This window comes from Rhinoderma darwinii, chromosome 1, assembly GCF_050947455.1.
Source record: "Rhinoderma darwinii isolate aRhiDar2 chromosome 1, aRhiDar2.hap1, whole genome shotgun sequence".
In the NCBI taxonomy this organism is placed as follows: domain Eukaryota; kingdom Metazoa; phylum Chordata; class Amphibia; order Anura; family Rhinodermatidae; genus Rhinoderma; species Rhinoderma darwinii.
Genome location: NC_134687.1, coordinates 552,542,498 through 552,559,064, shown reverse-complemented (window position 1 = coordinate 552,559,064; position 16,567 = coordinate 552,542,498). Strand labels below are relative to the sequence as shown.

The 16,567-nt window shown below is 40.3% G+C and overlaps 1 protein-coding gene across 1 annotated transcript in view; it reads left to right on the top strand.

Annotated features, from left to right (window-relative positions):
- The window catches only part of MRPS27 (mitochondrial ribosomal protein S27), a 102,438-nt gene that overhangs the window by 49,715 nt on the left and 36,156 nt on the right, over positions 1-16,567 (top strand). Inside the window, exons 5-8 of the mRNA XM_075854868.1 lie at positions 5,912-6,026; positions 11,544-11,622; positions 13,472-13,587; positions 14,982-15,084. Coding sequence (XP_075710983.1) covers positions 5,912-6,026; positions 11,544-11,622; positions 13,472-13,587; positions 14,982-15,084 — 413 coding nt within the window. The remainder of the gene's footprint in view (positions 1-5,911; positions 6,027-11,543; positions 11,623-13,471; positions 13,588-14,981; positions 15,085-16,567) is intronic.

The window sequence follows — 16,567 nt, the reverse complement described above, 5'->3', positions numbered from 1 at the left end:
TGATTAATACAAAAACAAACAAAATGTTACTGAAATCTGGCATAAAATAAACAATATTCAAACAATTTTTTTGTTTTGCCTTGTCCCCATCTAAATCTGTAAAGTTTCATCTGTGAGTGACATCACCTCGCCTCCTGTGTAAATTTGCTGGAGGGGGATGGTCTTTTACACAATACCTCATATTGGGTGGAGACTACAGCACAGCTTACCCAGTGCCATATTCACCGTTCTGGAAGGATCTGGAACCATCTACACAGAAAAACCTCAAAATGTAGGTTACTGTCATACACATTTAATCTGGGTTACTCCTTGAAGCTCATACACATTTTGTAGATCTCCTAGAACCAAATTCATTAATTCAAAACAAAATAAAACACAAAACAAAACTACCTGATCAGTCCCTTCAACATTCCCTCCTATTTGGACTCTGCGAAAGTAATGTAGCAGGGTTCAAAACCACATATCAACATAATAAAATTAGGCGCACTATCGGGGTGGCACTAGTTTAACCCCCTGTAATACACAACAGCTTGGAACAAAAAATGACACTCTCCTGACAAAAATTTATTTTATCTTTAAAATGACCTGCAACCATTTACCTGTAAAACATCTCACATTTTCAAAAATAACATTTAGGCAGCACCATAGCACGTGCCTCATGTGTGAAAACAAAAAAAAAAACAAGACAAATGTAATTAGTTATTCAATATCACAGAAAATAATATATCTGGTAATATTAATTACTGCAAACCAATAAGCTGTACATAAAAATAAGGAACAGAGGGGGCACATACATTTTCAAAACCCCGTGTCTCACAATATCTGTAGTTTAATACATTTGAATTAACATCAAAACATTCCAACATTAAATCTTATCACATTATAACACATTAATCTGCAGTATAGCTTTTATCTTTTTACAAACAGATCCAGCCGGCTGTAATATTTTCCTCCCTTGGTGTAGTTACAGACGACTGCGCGTGCGCGAAGATAAGACACATTACATAAAAAATTAAAAAAGTGGAACTGATTTTAACCCCATACACAAAACACTAAAATTTTTAGACATTACTGCTGTTAGAAATAGGAAACATACAATATAGTTCTGCTTTTATTGTGCCCATTAGTTTCAAACTTCAGACATGTGACATTACACACATCACACAGATGTCTCATCACATCACACTTGTTACATTGCACACATCACACAGATGGCTCATTACATTACATATGTATCACACATGTTCACATTACACTCCCCCCATTCTGACCCACGTTAGTCACTGCAATGTACCCGACTGCTCAGTTTTCTTCACTCTTCCAATGAAAATTTACACCTGTATTTAAATTGTTCTTTCTCACATCATCTTACTTGTAACCACCTGTAATCACCTGCTTTGTCCTTTTAACTTATGCCTTGTCCTGGCCACTCCACTCCCTTTCTCAACTTTCCACAAACCATTGTCTTTATCACATGCAAACATCCTTCTTACCGCTGCCAGCCTCTTCAACAATTTTTTTTTTCAGTGTGTTATTTTGCCTTCACATACTTTACAATTAAAGCCCCAGCTCCTTTTGCTCATTCCAATGTTGGCCGGGACCAGTGCCCCAAAGCATCTTTGTCCAACTTCCTCCTGACCCCATGGTCGGAGAGAAGTAGGGTGATTTCCGGTAAATCCCCCACCTCCAGGCAAACAGGCCACGCCACGTTTGCCGACCGATATCTCAGACCAGTCTATCTCCTAGACTGTCTTACCAATACGATATCAAAAGTCGTTCCTCCAGACATTCTAGCAGTAGGATATTCTTTCCTCTGATTCCTCACTGTATTGAAGATCAAGAACAGACAAAATGCTGCCAATCAACAATTACAAAAGCAAATTCTTCAACACAATCGACATTCATGAACCTCCATTGTTTCAAGCAGGAGTTGGTCACTTCACTTAGGCAGAACACTTGCTGCCGGGGTGTGTCTTTCGGTTCATACAGCCCGTGATGTAGCATATATCCCAAACTCTTTCCTCTAGCACTTTGCAATGGTTTCACATGCAAATTATATTTAGTAACATATATATATTATCCTCCCCGCTCAGTCGTTCACTTTGTGGGTTGTAGTCTAGGGGGCTGTTATCTATGTTGGTGATAATTTCTTTACGGGCTATGGGTCTGAGCCAATACCAATGTCCTTCACTGTAATTACTACTACGACACAGGTGGCACCTGGGGTAAATGTCAGGGTCATTCATTGAATACAGGATGTTATATTACAACGGTATTCAATCCAGCGGTCTGATGTTATACTACTACAGACTTAATTACTTGGATGTTATTTTACATCAAAGTGTATATGCCGGATTATCACATGTGCTAGAAATCAGTCTGTACTGATTCCCACCTTATGCCAGCCTGGCAATGCATACAACTGGTTTATGGACCCTTACACACAATATCACTGTCTGGCAATGAGTTAGGAAAATATAAATGATTTTCTAATACAGTATTCAAAGTTTTCCCTGTTGCACTGGGTATTGGTATTGAGTGCAAATTCAATATAGACACAATTGCTTCTCCTTGCACTGGATTCTACATTATCAGGACTTAACCATTGAAGCCCCTTTGGTACTACAGGATATTACTCACAACTATCCAACTGTCCTCTCACCTACAAACAGTCAGTACCTCCCAACTATAATCCCAGACAAACGGGTAACAGAACAACTATTAATCCTCAACAATTTTACACAACTAAATAACAAATGATGCTACAATAAAGCAGCAAGCACAAGTTTTGTTTTTTCCTCACAGTCCAGACTACAATCTTTTCATTTCAAATACTTCACGTGAGTTACGACTTCTCTCCGCCATGCGCTACGTCACTGCATTCCAAAGGCGGAGGTCTTACGCTTCTCACAATTTTTCTGGTTAACAATGTAATTGCTGGCAAAAATTCTCTCATGTCTTTCATATCAACAGTTTAAGATCACGTACACACCTGCAATCCTTCATCACACAAAAAGCTTCAACATACCTTTTTGGATCCATCTTTCAACCCACTTCTGACTAAGGAGCCTCGTCCAAAAAGAAGTGACGTCTAACAGCTAGATTCCAAGGCTTAGGCAATACATGTGTGAATGGTGTAAGAATAAGCACCTTACCTACCGCGTTTTTTTTGTAATTCACAGATGCAAAGCCAGACCTCTCCAGTGACCGCTTATCAGACGTGCAATCTTCCTGGGTTTTATCGGCACCATTACTGTCGTGGAAATCCATCGCTCATAATATATTAGACTGAAATTTATACGAGTCCAAACAGACTCTCAAGGCCAGACCCCATTAGTCAGTATCCTAATTAGGATATTTCACCGATATATATCGAGAGAGGAGAAGAAAACACACAGACACGCTGATATGTTCAAAATGCTCCTCTGAAGGATTTATTACCAGACTCAAACTGTTAAACTGAAATTCAGAAGGGGTGTAGGCTTGAGGTAAACCAATCAGAGACAATGTAACAATATTTGTTATTCAGTAAAAAGCATACAATAAAATACATCCCAGATACATCATTATAATTCTTCACACATTATGTTTACAGGTGTCTTATCTCTCTTTTGGACAGAATATTCTCGTGGAGATGGGGGAGACCTTCCCTCACGCATACTTGCCACCCTCCCATCTCCCTCCCTGTCCATTCGTTACCAACTTCACATGGGAACCAAGGTCAAAGATAAAACATACGAAATCAACATTACTTGTATTAAAGGAACAATGACTTTTCTATTCACTACAATAAAACCAAGATGGGAACTCCAGACAAGATGGCTGCTGCACGAAACTAAATCATTTAAACATTATCATCACTTTCACATATTACATATCTTAGTAATTCGGCATCCTGCTTGATAATTCACAATGTAATTTCATACAGAGAATATAAGCAAATAAATCATCCTTCACAACGCGTATACTGAGTACCCATCTCGCAGTGAATGGCATAAAGAGATGCCCTGATTCAGGGCAGCTGATCAGAACGTAATCTCGGATGGGTATTCTAATACATGGCTAAGCAAATGTATGTTCAAAAGAAGGGAATTGTCAAAAATATTTTAATATCTTTATATGTTTGAACCTAAATTGCTTCACATGGACGGACAGTTGTCACTAAAGCTCAAAGAACTGCTAACACAACAACAAGTCGTTTGGTTTATGGCTTTGGATTTCAGCTGTTACAAAGGCAACGTGAGAAAACATGATCACATTGTATTTCTTATGGCTAAAGATATGTACTAAAGAGGGGATGGGAAGACTGCACATTACTATATGTAGAATGTTTATGTTTGCAAGTATGAGGTTACCACCTACTCTCATTTCCCTATAAATAAAGATGGATCGCCCCCTGGGGGCAGAGACTGTTTGAACACTGACGCTGCGTGTCATTGTCTCTCTCCGGCCGTCCTCTCTCAGATCCACCATTGAGAGAGCATTCATTAATTTGGAGCTATAGACAAATGCAAATAATGTCCAACGTTAACGGACAATGTAAATTTCTGCAGCGACAAATCAAACGCGTTTTTCGCAGCATTTTTTACGGCCGTTTTTGGAGCTGTTTTTCTATTGAGTCAATGAAAAACGGCTCCAAAAAACGGCTCAAAGTGACATGCACTTCTTTTTATGCGCCTTTTTAAAAAAAATGAGGTGTAAAAAAAACGCCCGTCTGAACAGAACGCCGTATTTCCCATTGAAATCAATGGGCAGATGTTTGTAGGCATTCTGCTTCCGGTTTTTCAGCCATTTTAGCCCATGTGAACATACCCTAAAGAAGCCTTCCGTTGATCATATGGGACCTCACCTGGACAGCGTTGTTTCAATAGTCATATGTTCAATAATGTTTGTTGTTCTTTTTATGTAATAAAGTGCGAGGTAGGCAACCTATTCCTCCAGAGCTACACCGAGATCCATTAGATCTTGTCCAAATCTATGATATTATTACACTAAGCAGGGTTAAGTGCTCTTCTTTCTTATCACAATTTCCAATAGCCTCAAGCGGAGTTTCCCAGCAGACAAGAAGACATGGGGTAACTTGGAGGAGAACGGGTAGCTGTAATAATATGGTAAATGTTCTGGAAAGCGAGTTCAATCAGATGGAAGAAATATTCCTGACATGAAGAGCTGAGCGTACACTGCTTGAGGCTGCCAGCGTCTGGACGTCTCTTTTGCAGGTTTATCTTTTCCTTGCTCTACTAGGAAAACGGAACAATTCTCATTTCTTTCATTTTAAATATCTATTACTGCGACACCTCGGATTTGGCGTTGGCATGACAGTGATTTGGCAGTACAGCAAGCCAGACGCAAGAAAGCGCTGATAAGGGAGGGAGTGTAATTACGTATCATAGGTTCTAGCAAGCAATAGGTAAAATTTAGCTTGTAAATGTGGATTTTTGCAAAATTGGCTTCTGCTCCACTTTACAAGCAAAGAGAGAGCCAAGTGCTACAGCTAAATATAATAAGAAACTAATTTCGGACTCCTTGAACATCCATTACGATACAGAGCAAAGAGCAATGACCTCCACTTACAGCAAGAATTTCCCTAAATTGACCGGTGCGTATTTTAAAATCCGGAGCATGTCAATTTATCTTGCGTTTCCGATTGCGAATTGTATCTGACTAGTTTTAAAAAAAAAAAAAAAAAAACGCCCCAAAATCTGCATCAAAATTTAAAAACCGCATCTAAAAAGCCATTATTAGGTGCGGATTTTACTTGTGGAACGGCCTGTGTATACCTGCGGATTTTCTGCACCGAATTCCACAACGTGCATTTAGCCTAAAGCAGATTGACGTCTTTGTTAAGTTTGTATATATTTATGCTCTCAGTGGTTGTACAGGTATTTAAATATCTCGGTCTATATTGTAGGTTTCGTCACAGTCCGAACTGTTGGTATTTGAGAAACTGGACAATACATGGTTGGATTAGAAAATGTCTCCAGTATGGAGCAGCTGACAAAGCTGTATATACCTTGAAAAATAAGGTAAGACCCTTTTCTCTAGGATGCTACATTTTTCTATGAAACAAGAGAGACTTTTTTATGTCCTGCATCAAGAATTACTCTGGCAGGGAGACAAAATGAGGAATTTATCAATTGCAGATTTTCAACGCAAAAATACTGGCACAAATCAAATTTCTGATGCACGCCATATATGTGCTATACTTTGCAGGTTTTCTCTCCTCTCGCCACACTGGCAAGAAACGTGGGCAGGGTTTAGAGGGAGGGGCCATGGCCAGCAGCGGTTCGACAAATGTATTAAATCTAAAGCCAGAAAATGCCACAGAAAGCGGTGCCACTCTATGCCTTTTCAAAGCTTTAAGACCGCCCAAGATGCGCAAAATATATTAAGATGTATGTGCCTCTTAATAAGTTTGGCATATTTTATCCCAACGCACTTCAGATTCTGACTGGCATATGAAAGGGCAGTCTAAATAAATCTCCCCCAAAGTCTATACATAATAAATATATATATACAGTGAAGGAAATAAGTATTTGATCCCTTGCTGATTTTGTAAGTTTGCCCACTGTCAAAGACATGAACAGTCTAGAATTTTTAGGCTAGGTTAATTTTACCAGTGACAGATTTATATATAAAAAAAAAAAAAATAATCACATTGTCAAAATTATATATATTTATTTGCATTGTGCACAGAGAAATAAGTATTTGATCCCTTTGGCAAACAAGACTTAATACTTGGTGGCAAAACCCTTGTTGGCAAGCACAGCAGTCAGACGTTTTTTGTAGTTGATGATGAGGTTTGCACACATGTTAGATGGAATTTTGGCCCACTCCTCTTTGCAGATCATCTGTAAATCATTAAGATTTCGAGGCTATCGCTTGGCAACTCGGATCTTCAGCTCCCTCCATAAGTTTCCGATGGGATTAAGGTCTGGAGACTGGCTAGGCCACTCCATGACCTTAATGTGCTTATTTTTGAGCCACTCCTTTGTTGCCTTGGCTGTATGTTTCGGGTCATTGTCGTGTCCAGCCACGAGCCATTTTTAATGTCCTGGTGGAGGGAAGGAGGTTGTCACTCAGGATTTGACGGTACATGGCTCCATCCATTCTCCCATTGATGCGGTGAAGTAGTCCTGTGCCCTTAGCAGAGAAACACCCCCAAAACATAATGTTTCCACCTCCATGCTTGACAGTGGGGACGGTGTTCTTTGGGTCATAGGAAGCATTTCTCTTCCTCCAAACACGGCGAGTTGAGTTAATGCCAAAGAGCTCAATTTTAATCTCATCTGACCACAGCACCTTCTCCCAATCACTCTCAGAATCATCCAGATGTTCATTTGCAAACTTCAGACGGGCCTGTACATGTGCCTTCTTGAGCAGGGGGACCTTGCGGGCACTGCAGGATTTTCATCCATTACGGCGTAATGTGTTACCAATGGTGTTCTTGGTGGCTGTGGTCCCAGCTGCCTTGAGATCATTAACAAGTTCCCCCCGTGTAGTTTTCGGCTGAGCTCTCACTTTCCTCAGGATCAAGGATACCCCACGAGGTGAGATTTTGCATGGAGCCCCAGTTCGATGTCGATTGACAGTCATTTTGTATGTCTTCTATTGTCTTACTATTGCACCAACAGTTGTCTCCTTCTCACCCAGCGTCTTACTTATGGTTTTGTAGCCCATTCCAGCCTTGTGCAGGTCTATGATCTTGTCCCTGACATCCTTAGAAAGCTCTTTGGTCTTGCCCATGTTGTAGAGGTTAGAGTCAGACTGATTAATTGAGTCTGTGGACAGGAGTCTTATACAGGTGACCATGTAAGACAGCTGTCTTTAATGCAGGCACCAAGTTGATTTGGAGCGTGTAACTGGTCTGGAGGAGGCTGAACTCTTAATGGTTGGTAGGGGATCAAATACTTATTTCTCTGTGCACAATGCAAATAAATATATATAATTTTGACTATGTGATTTTCAGTTTTTTTGTTTTTTTTATATAATCTATCTCTCACTGGTAAAATTAACCTAGCCTAAAAATTCTAGACTGTTCATGTCTTTGACAGTGGGCAAACTTACAAAATCAGCAAGGGATCAAATACTTATTTCCTTTACTGTGTGTGTGTATGTGTGTGTATATATATATATATATATATATATATATATATACATAATAAATAATATATGTATATAAGCTCACATTCCTTTTTCCGTGTCTTGGGACTGGTGGCCATTTTCTACTAAAATATGCCTAAAGTATGAGTCTAACATACAGGGGATCAAGAGAAGGCAGAGTTACTAAATGGGTTCTTTAGTTCTGTATATACAACAGAAGAAAGAGCAGCTGATGTAGCCGGTGCCAGTGCTGTTAATATATCAGTTGATATACTGAATTGGATGAATGTAGAGATGGTCCAAGCTAAATTAAATAAAATAAATGTGCACAAGGCTCCGGGACCAGATGGGTTACACCCTAGAATTCTTAAAGAGCTTAGTTCAGTTATTTCTGTCCCCCTTTTCATAATATTCAGAGAATCTCTAGTGACTGGTATAGTGCCAAGGGACTGGCGCAGGGCAAATATGGTGCCTATTTTCAAAAAGGGCTCTAGGTCTTCCCCGGGTAATTATAGACCAGTAAGCTTAACATCCATCGTGGGGAAAATGTTTGAGGGGCTATTGAGGGACTGTATACAGGATTATGTGACAATAAATAGCATTATAAGTGACAGCCAGCACGGTTTTACTAAGGACAGAAGTTGTCAAACTAACCTAATCTGTTTTTATGAAGAGGTGAGCAGAAGTCTAGACAGAGGGGCCGCTGTGGATTTAGTGTTTTTGGACTTTGCAAAGGCATTTGACACTGTCCCCCATAGACGCCTAATGGGTAAATTAAGGACTATAGGTTTAGAAAATATAGTTTGTAATTGGATTGAGAATTGGCTCAAGGACCGTATCCAGAGGGTTGTGGTCAATGATTCCTTCTCTGAATGGTCACCGGTTATAAGTGGTGTACCCCAGGGTTCAGTGCTGGGACCACTATTATTCAACTTATTTATTAATGATATAGAGGAAGGGATTAATAGCACTATTTCTATTTTTGCAGATGACACCAAGCTATGTAATATAGTTCAGACTATGGAAGATGTTTATGAATTACAGGCAGATTTAAACAAACTAAGTGTTTGGGCGTCCACTTGGCAAATGAAGTTTAATGTAGATAAATGTAAAGTTATGCATCTTGGTACCAACAACCTGCATGCATCATATGTCCTAGGGGGCGCTACACTGGCGGATTCACTTGTTGAGAAGGATCTGGGTGTACTTGTAAATCATAAACTCAATAACCGCATGCAGTGTCAATCAGCTGCTTCAAAGGCCAGCAGGATATTGTCGTGTATTAAAAGAGGCATGGACTCGCGGGACAGGGATGTAATAATGCCACTTTACAAAGCATTAGTGAGGCCTCATCTAGAATATGCAGTTCAGTTCTGGGCTCCAGTTCATAGAAAGGATGCCCTGGAGTTGGAAAAAATACAAAGAAGAGCAACGAAGCTAATAAGGGGCATGGAGAATTTAAGTTATGAGGAAAGATTGAAAGAATTAAACCTATTTAGCCTTGAAAAAAGAAGACTAAGGGGGGACATGATTAACTTATATAAATATATTAATGGCACATACAAAAAATATGGTGAAATCCTGTTCCTTGTAAAACCCCCTCAAAAAACAAGGGGGCACTCCCTCCGTCTGGAGAAAAAAAGGTTCAAGCTGGAGAGGCGACAAGGCTTCTTTACAGTGAGAACTGTGAATTTATGGAATAGCCTACCGCAGGAGCTGGTCACAGCAGGGACAGTAGATGGCTTTAAAAAAGGGTTAGATAATTTCCTAGAACAAAAAAATATTAGCTGCTATGTGTAGAAATTTTTCCTTCCCTTTTCCCGTCCCTTGGTTGAACTTGATGGACATGTCTTTTTTCAGCCGTACTAACTATGTAACTATGTAACATTTATATTAAGAAACATAATGTCTATGGAAAATAAACTGTCACAGACTGTAAAGGGTTAACGCCAGTGAAGTTAAATCACCTAGGCATTATATTCCTTTGCAGACTGGAAGGAGGGGGTAAGGGAAGGACATTTAATTATGCTATTTTTCTTATTCTGCCGCCTTTTTTTTTTTTTTTTCATTTTCTTTTTTCATTTTCTTTTTGTATATATTTTTAATGTAACACCAATTTCAAAATGAAGGGTTTATAAAAATAATAAAAAAAAATAATTGGGTATCTCAGGTGACTGGAGCATGGATATTCACCAGCTGGCAGCCTTGCTTGTTGCTAGCGAAGCCCAAACTCAATTGAGAACTACCTAACAACAAATACAGCTCTGAAAATATTTTAAATACATGAAAAATGTAAAATACATGAATGAGAACAAAGGGAAACCCATGTTTTTTGCTGGACTTTTCCCTTTCAGTATTCATTATCGGTGCACATTTACCGTATAAAGGGGGAAAAAAATAGATATTTAAAGTGGAATAACATCATAAGTCTAAAAAAATATTAAAGCTGAATTTAATGTTATATGGTACCTCGTGCAGTACCCTCTACGCGGTGTACTGTTATACAGGGTACAAATGACAATACTATATGTTGCCTATAATAAGTGTATATTATGGTGCCAAAATAACACTCCCAAACAATTTCCTAAATAACAATGCCATGCTGTCACCACCATACAGTGCAAAAATAATATAGCAATCGCAAAAGAATAATTTGGCACTGCTGCGATCAATAGTCCTCCGGGCGTTTGACGGATCACTGCCCAGGTAGCATGTACACGGACACGGTGTGTGTCAAGGGAGGTGCTGGCTCGGCAAGAAGACTTCATAAATATCACAATGAATGAAGAAAGAAGTAGAACCGCACTCACCCAACTCTGACGTTTTGATATGCTTTATTGCACAAAAAGAAGTTGAGGTAGATGGAGATATTCACAGGCTTACTTCTTCATTCATTGCAAAAATAATATACCATATAGTAGTAGTGCCATGCAATGCCTACTAAATACCAACATACAGTGTTTAAATAATACCAAGATGCCAAACAATTGCATTTATAAAGTTATCTTATAACCGTGATATACGAGGTCTAAATAATACTGCTTTGTTGTACACATAAGATTCATGTTGGTCATTTGCTTTGGGTGCCCTGTGTGGCCACACAGTACAGTACATAGGCTGCATGGTGGTCTGAGCTGCAAAGGAAATCTAAAGTCTCACTTCTTATCTTATCAGTGGTTTGGGCTACTGCTCTGTTCCTCCCTCTTGCTTTATACTGCAGCTATGTTTGCCCAGACCCAGCACAAGCTATCCATTAAGTAAATGCAAGTTGAGATGATTATAAACTACGAACAGCTAAACTACCAGTGACCAAAAGATCCGTTAACTGCTTTACAAATGCCTCATTAAGGGGGAGGGGCTGGCGTTCTGCTTTAAGTGTTTACTTCCATGTGACGATCATCCATTTTGGAAATTGCAATAATGTTCTGTTACTTTCATAGGTCCAGTATGGCATTTTTCCAGACGACTTCACATTTAACTTATTACTTGACACCTTCATAAAGGATGAAAATTTTGAAGGTACTTTTTTTTCATTCACATAACTTGAAACATTTCTAGGTTTTTAATTAAATGTGTGTAAGCATGTAAAATACTGCACCTTTGTAATAAAACCTGTGACCATTTTTGATGTTTTCACTTAGTTTTCAGTTTGCTTTGATTTGAGTAGTTTAGAAAAAACATCTGTTTTGAAACAAAGACTAGCTTCTGAAAGATATTACTTTTATACCTGTGTGCTCTAATTTTAAAAAATAGCCTCATGGGTACATTCAGGTGTTAAGACCATCAGGCCCACAACCTATTCAGGATTGTGCCGTCAAAGTGCTAAATAAACATACAATAAGAAAACACATCTGTCAACAGCAGCTTGTTGACAGCTTCCTGGAACTCGGGAAAAAAAATACAAACGATAATGATATATGTTACTAGATTTGAAATTCTCTGACTTTATGACCAATGTTAATAAAGCTCTTCTATAGTAAAGGGGTTATCCAGGACTTTAAAATTGATGGACTATCATTAGGATAGGTCATCAATATTAGATTGGTGGGGGCCTGACTCTCGTCACCCCCACCGATCAGCGGTTCGAAGGGGCTTTCGTATTTGCTGTGCGAGGTATTGCATCACTGTCCCATTCACTTGAATTCACAACGCTGGAATACCTAGTCCGGATGCTACAACAGTAATGGCATGTGAAAGTACAAATGGGAATGAAACCTATGTAAATGATGAAGAGGCTGCAGCCCTCGTACAAGCGCTGCAGCCCCTTTAAACAACTGTGCTGAGAGTTGGCGCTGCTCTCCGGCCACTGAATTACGAGGTTGCCAGGAGTACGGAAATAGCCATTCTCAATGAGCTACGCTGTTTCCGTAACTCCCGTATAAGTGAATGGGAGCTATGGAAACAGCGTAGCACAGCGAGCTACACTGTTTCCGTAGCTCTCGAGTTCCGGAAACAGCGTAGCTTGCTGTGCTTCACTGGTTCTGTATCTCCCTTTCACTTCTATGAGAATTACAGTAACAGCGCAGCTTGGCTATTTCCGTATTCCCGGCCACCTTCTAATTCAATGGCCGAAGAGTAGCGGGACAAGGTAGGACGGCGGTGAGAGGGCCCCGTTCTAGAGATAGTTGTGAAACCCGCATCCATCGGACATTTATGGTATATCCTGTGGATATGCCATAAATGTTCAAGAGGAGAATAGCCTATAAATTAAGAAAAAAACATACATTACGTTACATTCTTTTCCTGCTCTGCTGATACATCGTATACCTAGGAAATGGCCAGTACACGGCACGTGCCGTTTATGGGTAATTCTGTTGAACAGCAGGGATTGTGCATGCGCGGTGCTGCTGGTTTCCCCTTCTTCAATTCATGCACTGTAGATCTGCACTGCTATCTAGCGGGATAGTAGTTAATGGGGCACATTCTGTGACAGAAACTTGGCCAGTGAAGGGCTGTGGTGGGATGCTGGGCTGGAGACAGAGGGAAACCATGTCTGTGTCAGGTCATCGGAAAAAGCAAGTAGATGGGCAGCAGAAGTGATTTCTCCAGTTTTGGACCTCAAAACAGAGCAGAAGGCAGAGAGAGAGGAGCAACAACATGGTTAGAGTGCCTTCATGGGAAATTAAGCTTCAGTCTGATTTGAAAGGTCCCTCGATAGCAGCCTGATATAAAAAAAAATTGTGCATGTCAGTCACTTATGTGGCAGTATGGGAATCACTTTGGCAGTCTTTTAAATATGTATCTTGGGAAACCTCTTTTTAAGGTTTGTCACATTGTAAAATAAATAATTTGCACCCCTTGAATCATATTAGAATTTACATAATTATGATTTAGAGATTTTTATACCCTGTGGTTTGTTCTATTCCAGATGCCGTTTCTGTGGTGACTGAGATAATGCTACAAGAGAGTTTTGATAACATCTCCACACAACTTCTTTCTCTCTATTCTTTGCACAATTATCTGTCTGGAAATCCACAGTTAACGGTAATATTATGTTATATTTCAGATGAATTTTTTAATGTTTTTTTATTTGTATTTAAAGGGATTGTCTTGGAAAGAAAACCAGGGTCTGAGTTAGCTATAGGCACAGTAGGAATGTAGCTATAGGCCGCCTTAGGGTAGGGCTCCCGCTGAATGGAAAACTCACATATGGATACTCTGAACAGTGTGTATATAAATTATTTGTATTCATATGTTCGATACATTGTGGCACATTTACTAATTCTGTCTAAGCGTAAGCATGGCATCTGCACCAGAATTCTGGCTTAATTTGAATAGTAAATTTGCCCCATTCCTCTGTTGTTGGATTGCGTGAAGGGCACCTAGGGAGCGACAAGAAGAATGCTACAGAGGGCACTAGATGTTGTGAGAAGCGCACTGTAATCTTCAGCTTTACTTTTTTAAGAATAGACAAATATTTGACAGCGATACAAGGTGTGGCCTACTTGATAGGCAAAATCGGGGCACCAGACAATCTGTGCCTACAGGATCCAGAGTAAATCCGATAGTGAAGACAACCTCTCCATCTGGTCTATAAGGGCACCCCTCTGAGTCCAGTGAAGTTGGAGAGCCATTCTGGTTGACTGGCCAGGTCCATGCATTACATGGTTAGTTATACATTTGACTGTCCGGCATGTAATGCTACCTTTTACTGGCAGCAACCACTGCAAGAGAAATGTCCGGACAGGCATGGCTTTCTTCAGCCACAATAGCTGATCGCTGGGGGCTTTAGAAGCCAAACCTATACCGATCAGCTGATTACTGGGCTGGCTTCTGTTTTTAAGAACGGGTATTCTTTGTGAGACGATCCCCCTTTAACTACATGAGAAAAGCGTCCCAGTTTGACTCCAAGGCTCAGTCCCACAACTAGACCCCAGAATCCTGGGAAAGAATAATCTCTAGAAATGCGTGGCCAAGGGTTCCACGCTGCAGTCACAACATGGGCTTGTCTGGTCGCACAGATTTTTAACATGTAATCAATTCGCAGTTGAGAATTATTGCTTCAGTTCATTTACATGGAGACATTTTTAGATGTAGTCAGAATTTATTGGATTGCATGCGAAATCAGAGCCTGTATACTCAACCTTATGAAAACTGACCAATATTTATCCTTTCTTTTTCGACCTTTTTTTTTTTTTTTTGTACAAGATTAAGATTCCATGTAGTCACCACAGCATTGCGCTTACTGCCAAGTGTGCAGCTCTTTGTTTATTCTAGCTAAGGCTTGTTGGAAAGAGAACTGCCTGACCCATGATCTTTTAATCTTTTCTAAAGAAAGCCTTTTTTTTTTTATTAAAGGGAATCGAACCCACAGCTAGGAAAAAATAACATATTGTTTCAAACTGGTTTTCTATTAAAGTTTGTTTTTGTCAATCTAGTGGGAACAAGAGCGGAATCTTGGTGCTTCTCTCCTACTGGCAGGCTTGCGTCAGGAGAACTCTGTTGGGTTCAGTTCGCAGTTGTATGGATACACCCTGCTTGGTAAGGATCACACATCATGGTCACCTCCAGAGTTAAAGGGGTTGTCTCGTTTAGAAAATATATATTCAAATACCCTATTATGAAATTTTTAATTAATAGAGGGAGATGTCCCCCATTTTTAGGAACCTCATCTATTGTCCAGAGGTGAGAGCATCTACAAAGAGTGCCGTTCTCTCTAGAGGACCCAACGCTACTGTGAATTACGTAGACATTGATTTATTTTTAATGGGACCTGTGTAATTCTTCATTTGCTTTGTGGTGGTGCTGCATGGAAATGAAACACTCGCTGGTGGAATCACCAACAGATTACATCTGATCGCTGCATTATGTAGCGGAACAACCTGTAACCAGCTTTCTGTCTGGGACCTTTCTAACTAAAAGGTTTATTAAAAGTGGTTGCCTGCTTTGGACAATCCCGAGTCATGAGATGTTATTTGCAGTGTAGTGGCCACTTAGGCCTCATTCACATCTGCGTTGGGGGCTCTGAGAATACAGGAAAAAGTGCATTTTATCTAGTAAAACCATGGACACCCTGGAAGGAAACCCGATGGAACCCATTGAAGTCAATGGGTTCCGTCGGCCGCTGGTGGTCTCTGTCATGCAACGGAACCGGCGCTTCAGGTTTTTCTGTTTTGCTTTTCCAACGGAGCAAAACGATGCCTAGCCAAACCCAGATGTCAACGAGCCCTTAAAGGGTTTTTCTGTTTTTTGCTTTTTATTTTTTATAGTTTCTTTGCTTAACCAGTTCCGGACCGCCCATAGACTATAAACGTCCCAGCGGTCCGCACGCAACTCTGCAAGGGCATTCCAAAACGTTCTGCAGAGTTACCTGCGTCCTGCTCCCCAGCGCCATTTAGATCCGTGATACAGCAGTCTCAAGACAGCTTTATCACGGAGCATCAACCGAAGACCACCCAGTGTGGTCTCTGGTCATGTGATCGTGCTGACTGAGGAGCGCTGTGATACAGCTGTCTCTACACCGCTGTATCACAGAGATTTCACCCGGTCACGTGATGGCTGACACAGCCTGTCACAGCGACCACGTTGCTCCTGTCCGCGTCGGTAAGGAGCTCTGTGATATAGCTGTCTAGAGACTACTGTATCACAGATCTTAATTCAGAGACCACTCTGTGTGGTCACTAATCTGTGATCGCTGTGACATCCTGTCACAGCGATCACAGAAAAGTTTGTTAGAAAATAACAAACTTTTCCAATTGTATCTTCTCCCTCTCTGGCAGGCTGCCAAGGAGGGAGAAGAGTAAAGGTGTATTCACACTGCAGTTTTGCCGCGGTTCTTGCAAAAATGCGCTAAAAAAAAAAGCATGCGCATTGTGTGAAAAACCGCACTGTGTGAATACACTCTAAGTAATGTAAAAAAATGTCTATCTTTCTGCTACATGGCGACTTTCGCTGGGACACGGGTCGCCCGGCCAAAGATCGCTATGTCCTGTAGCCTACATTGCAACTAATAAAAGTCAATGTG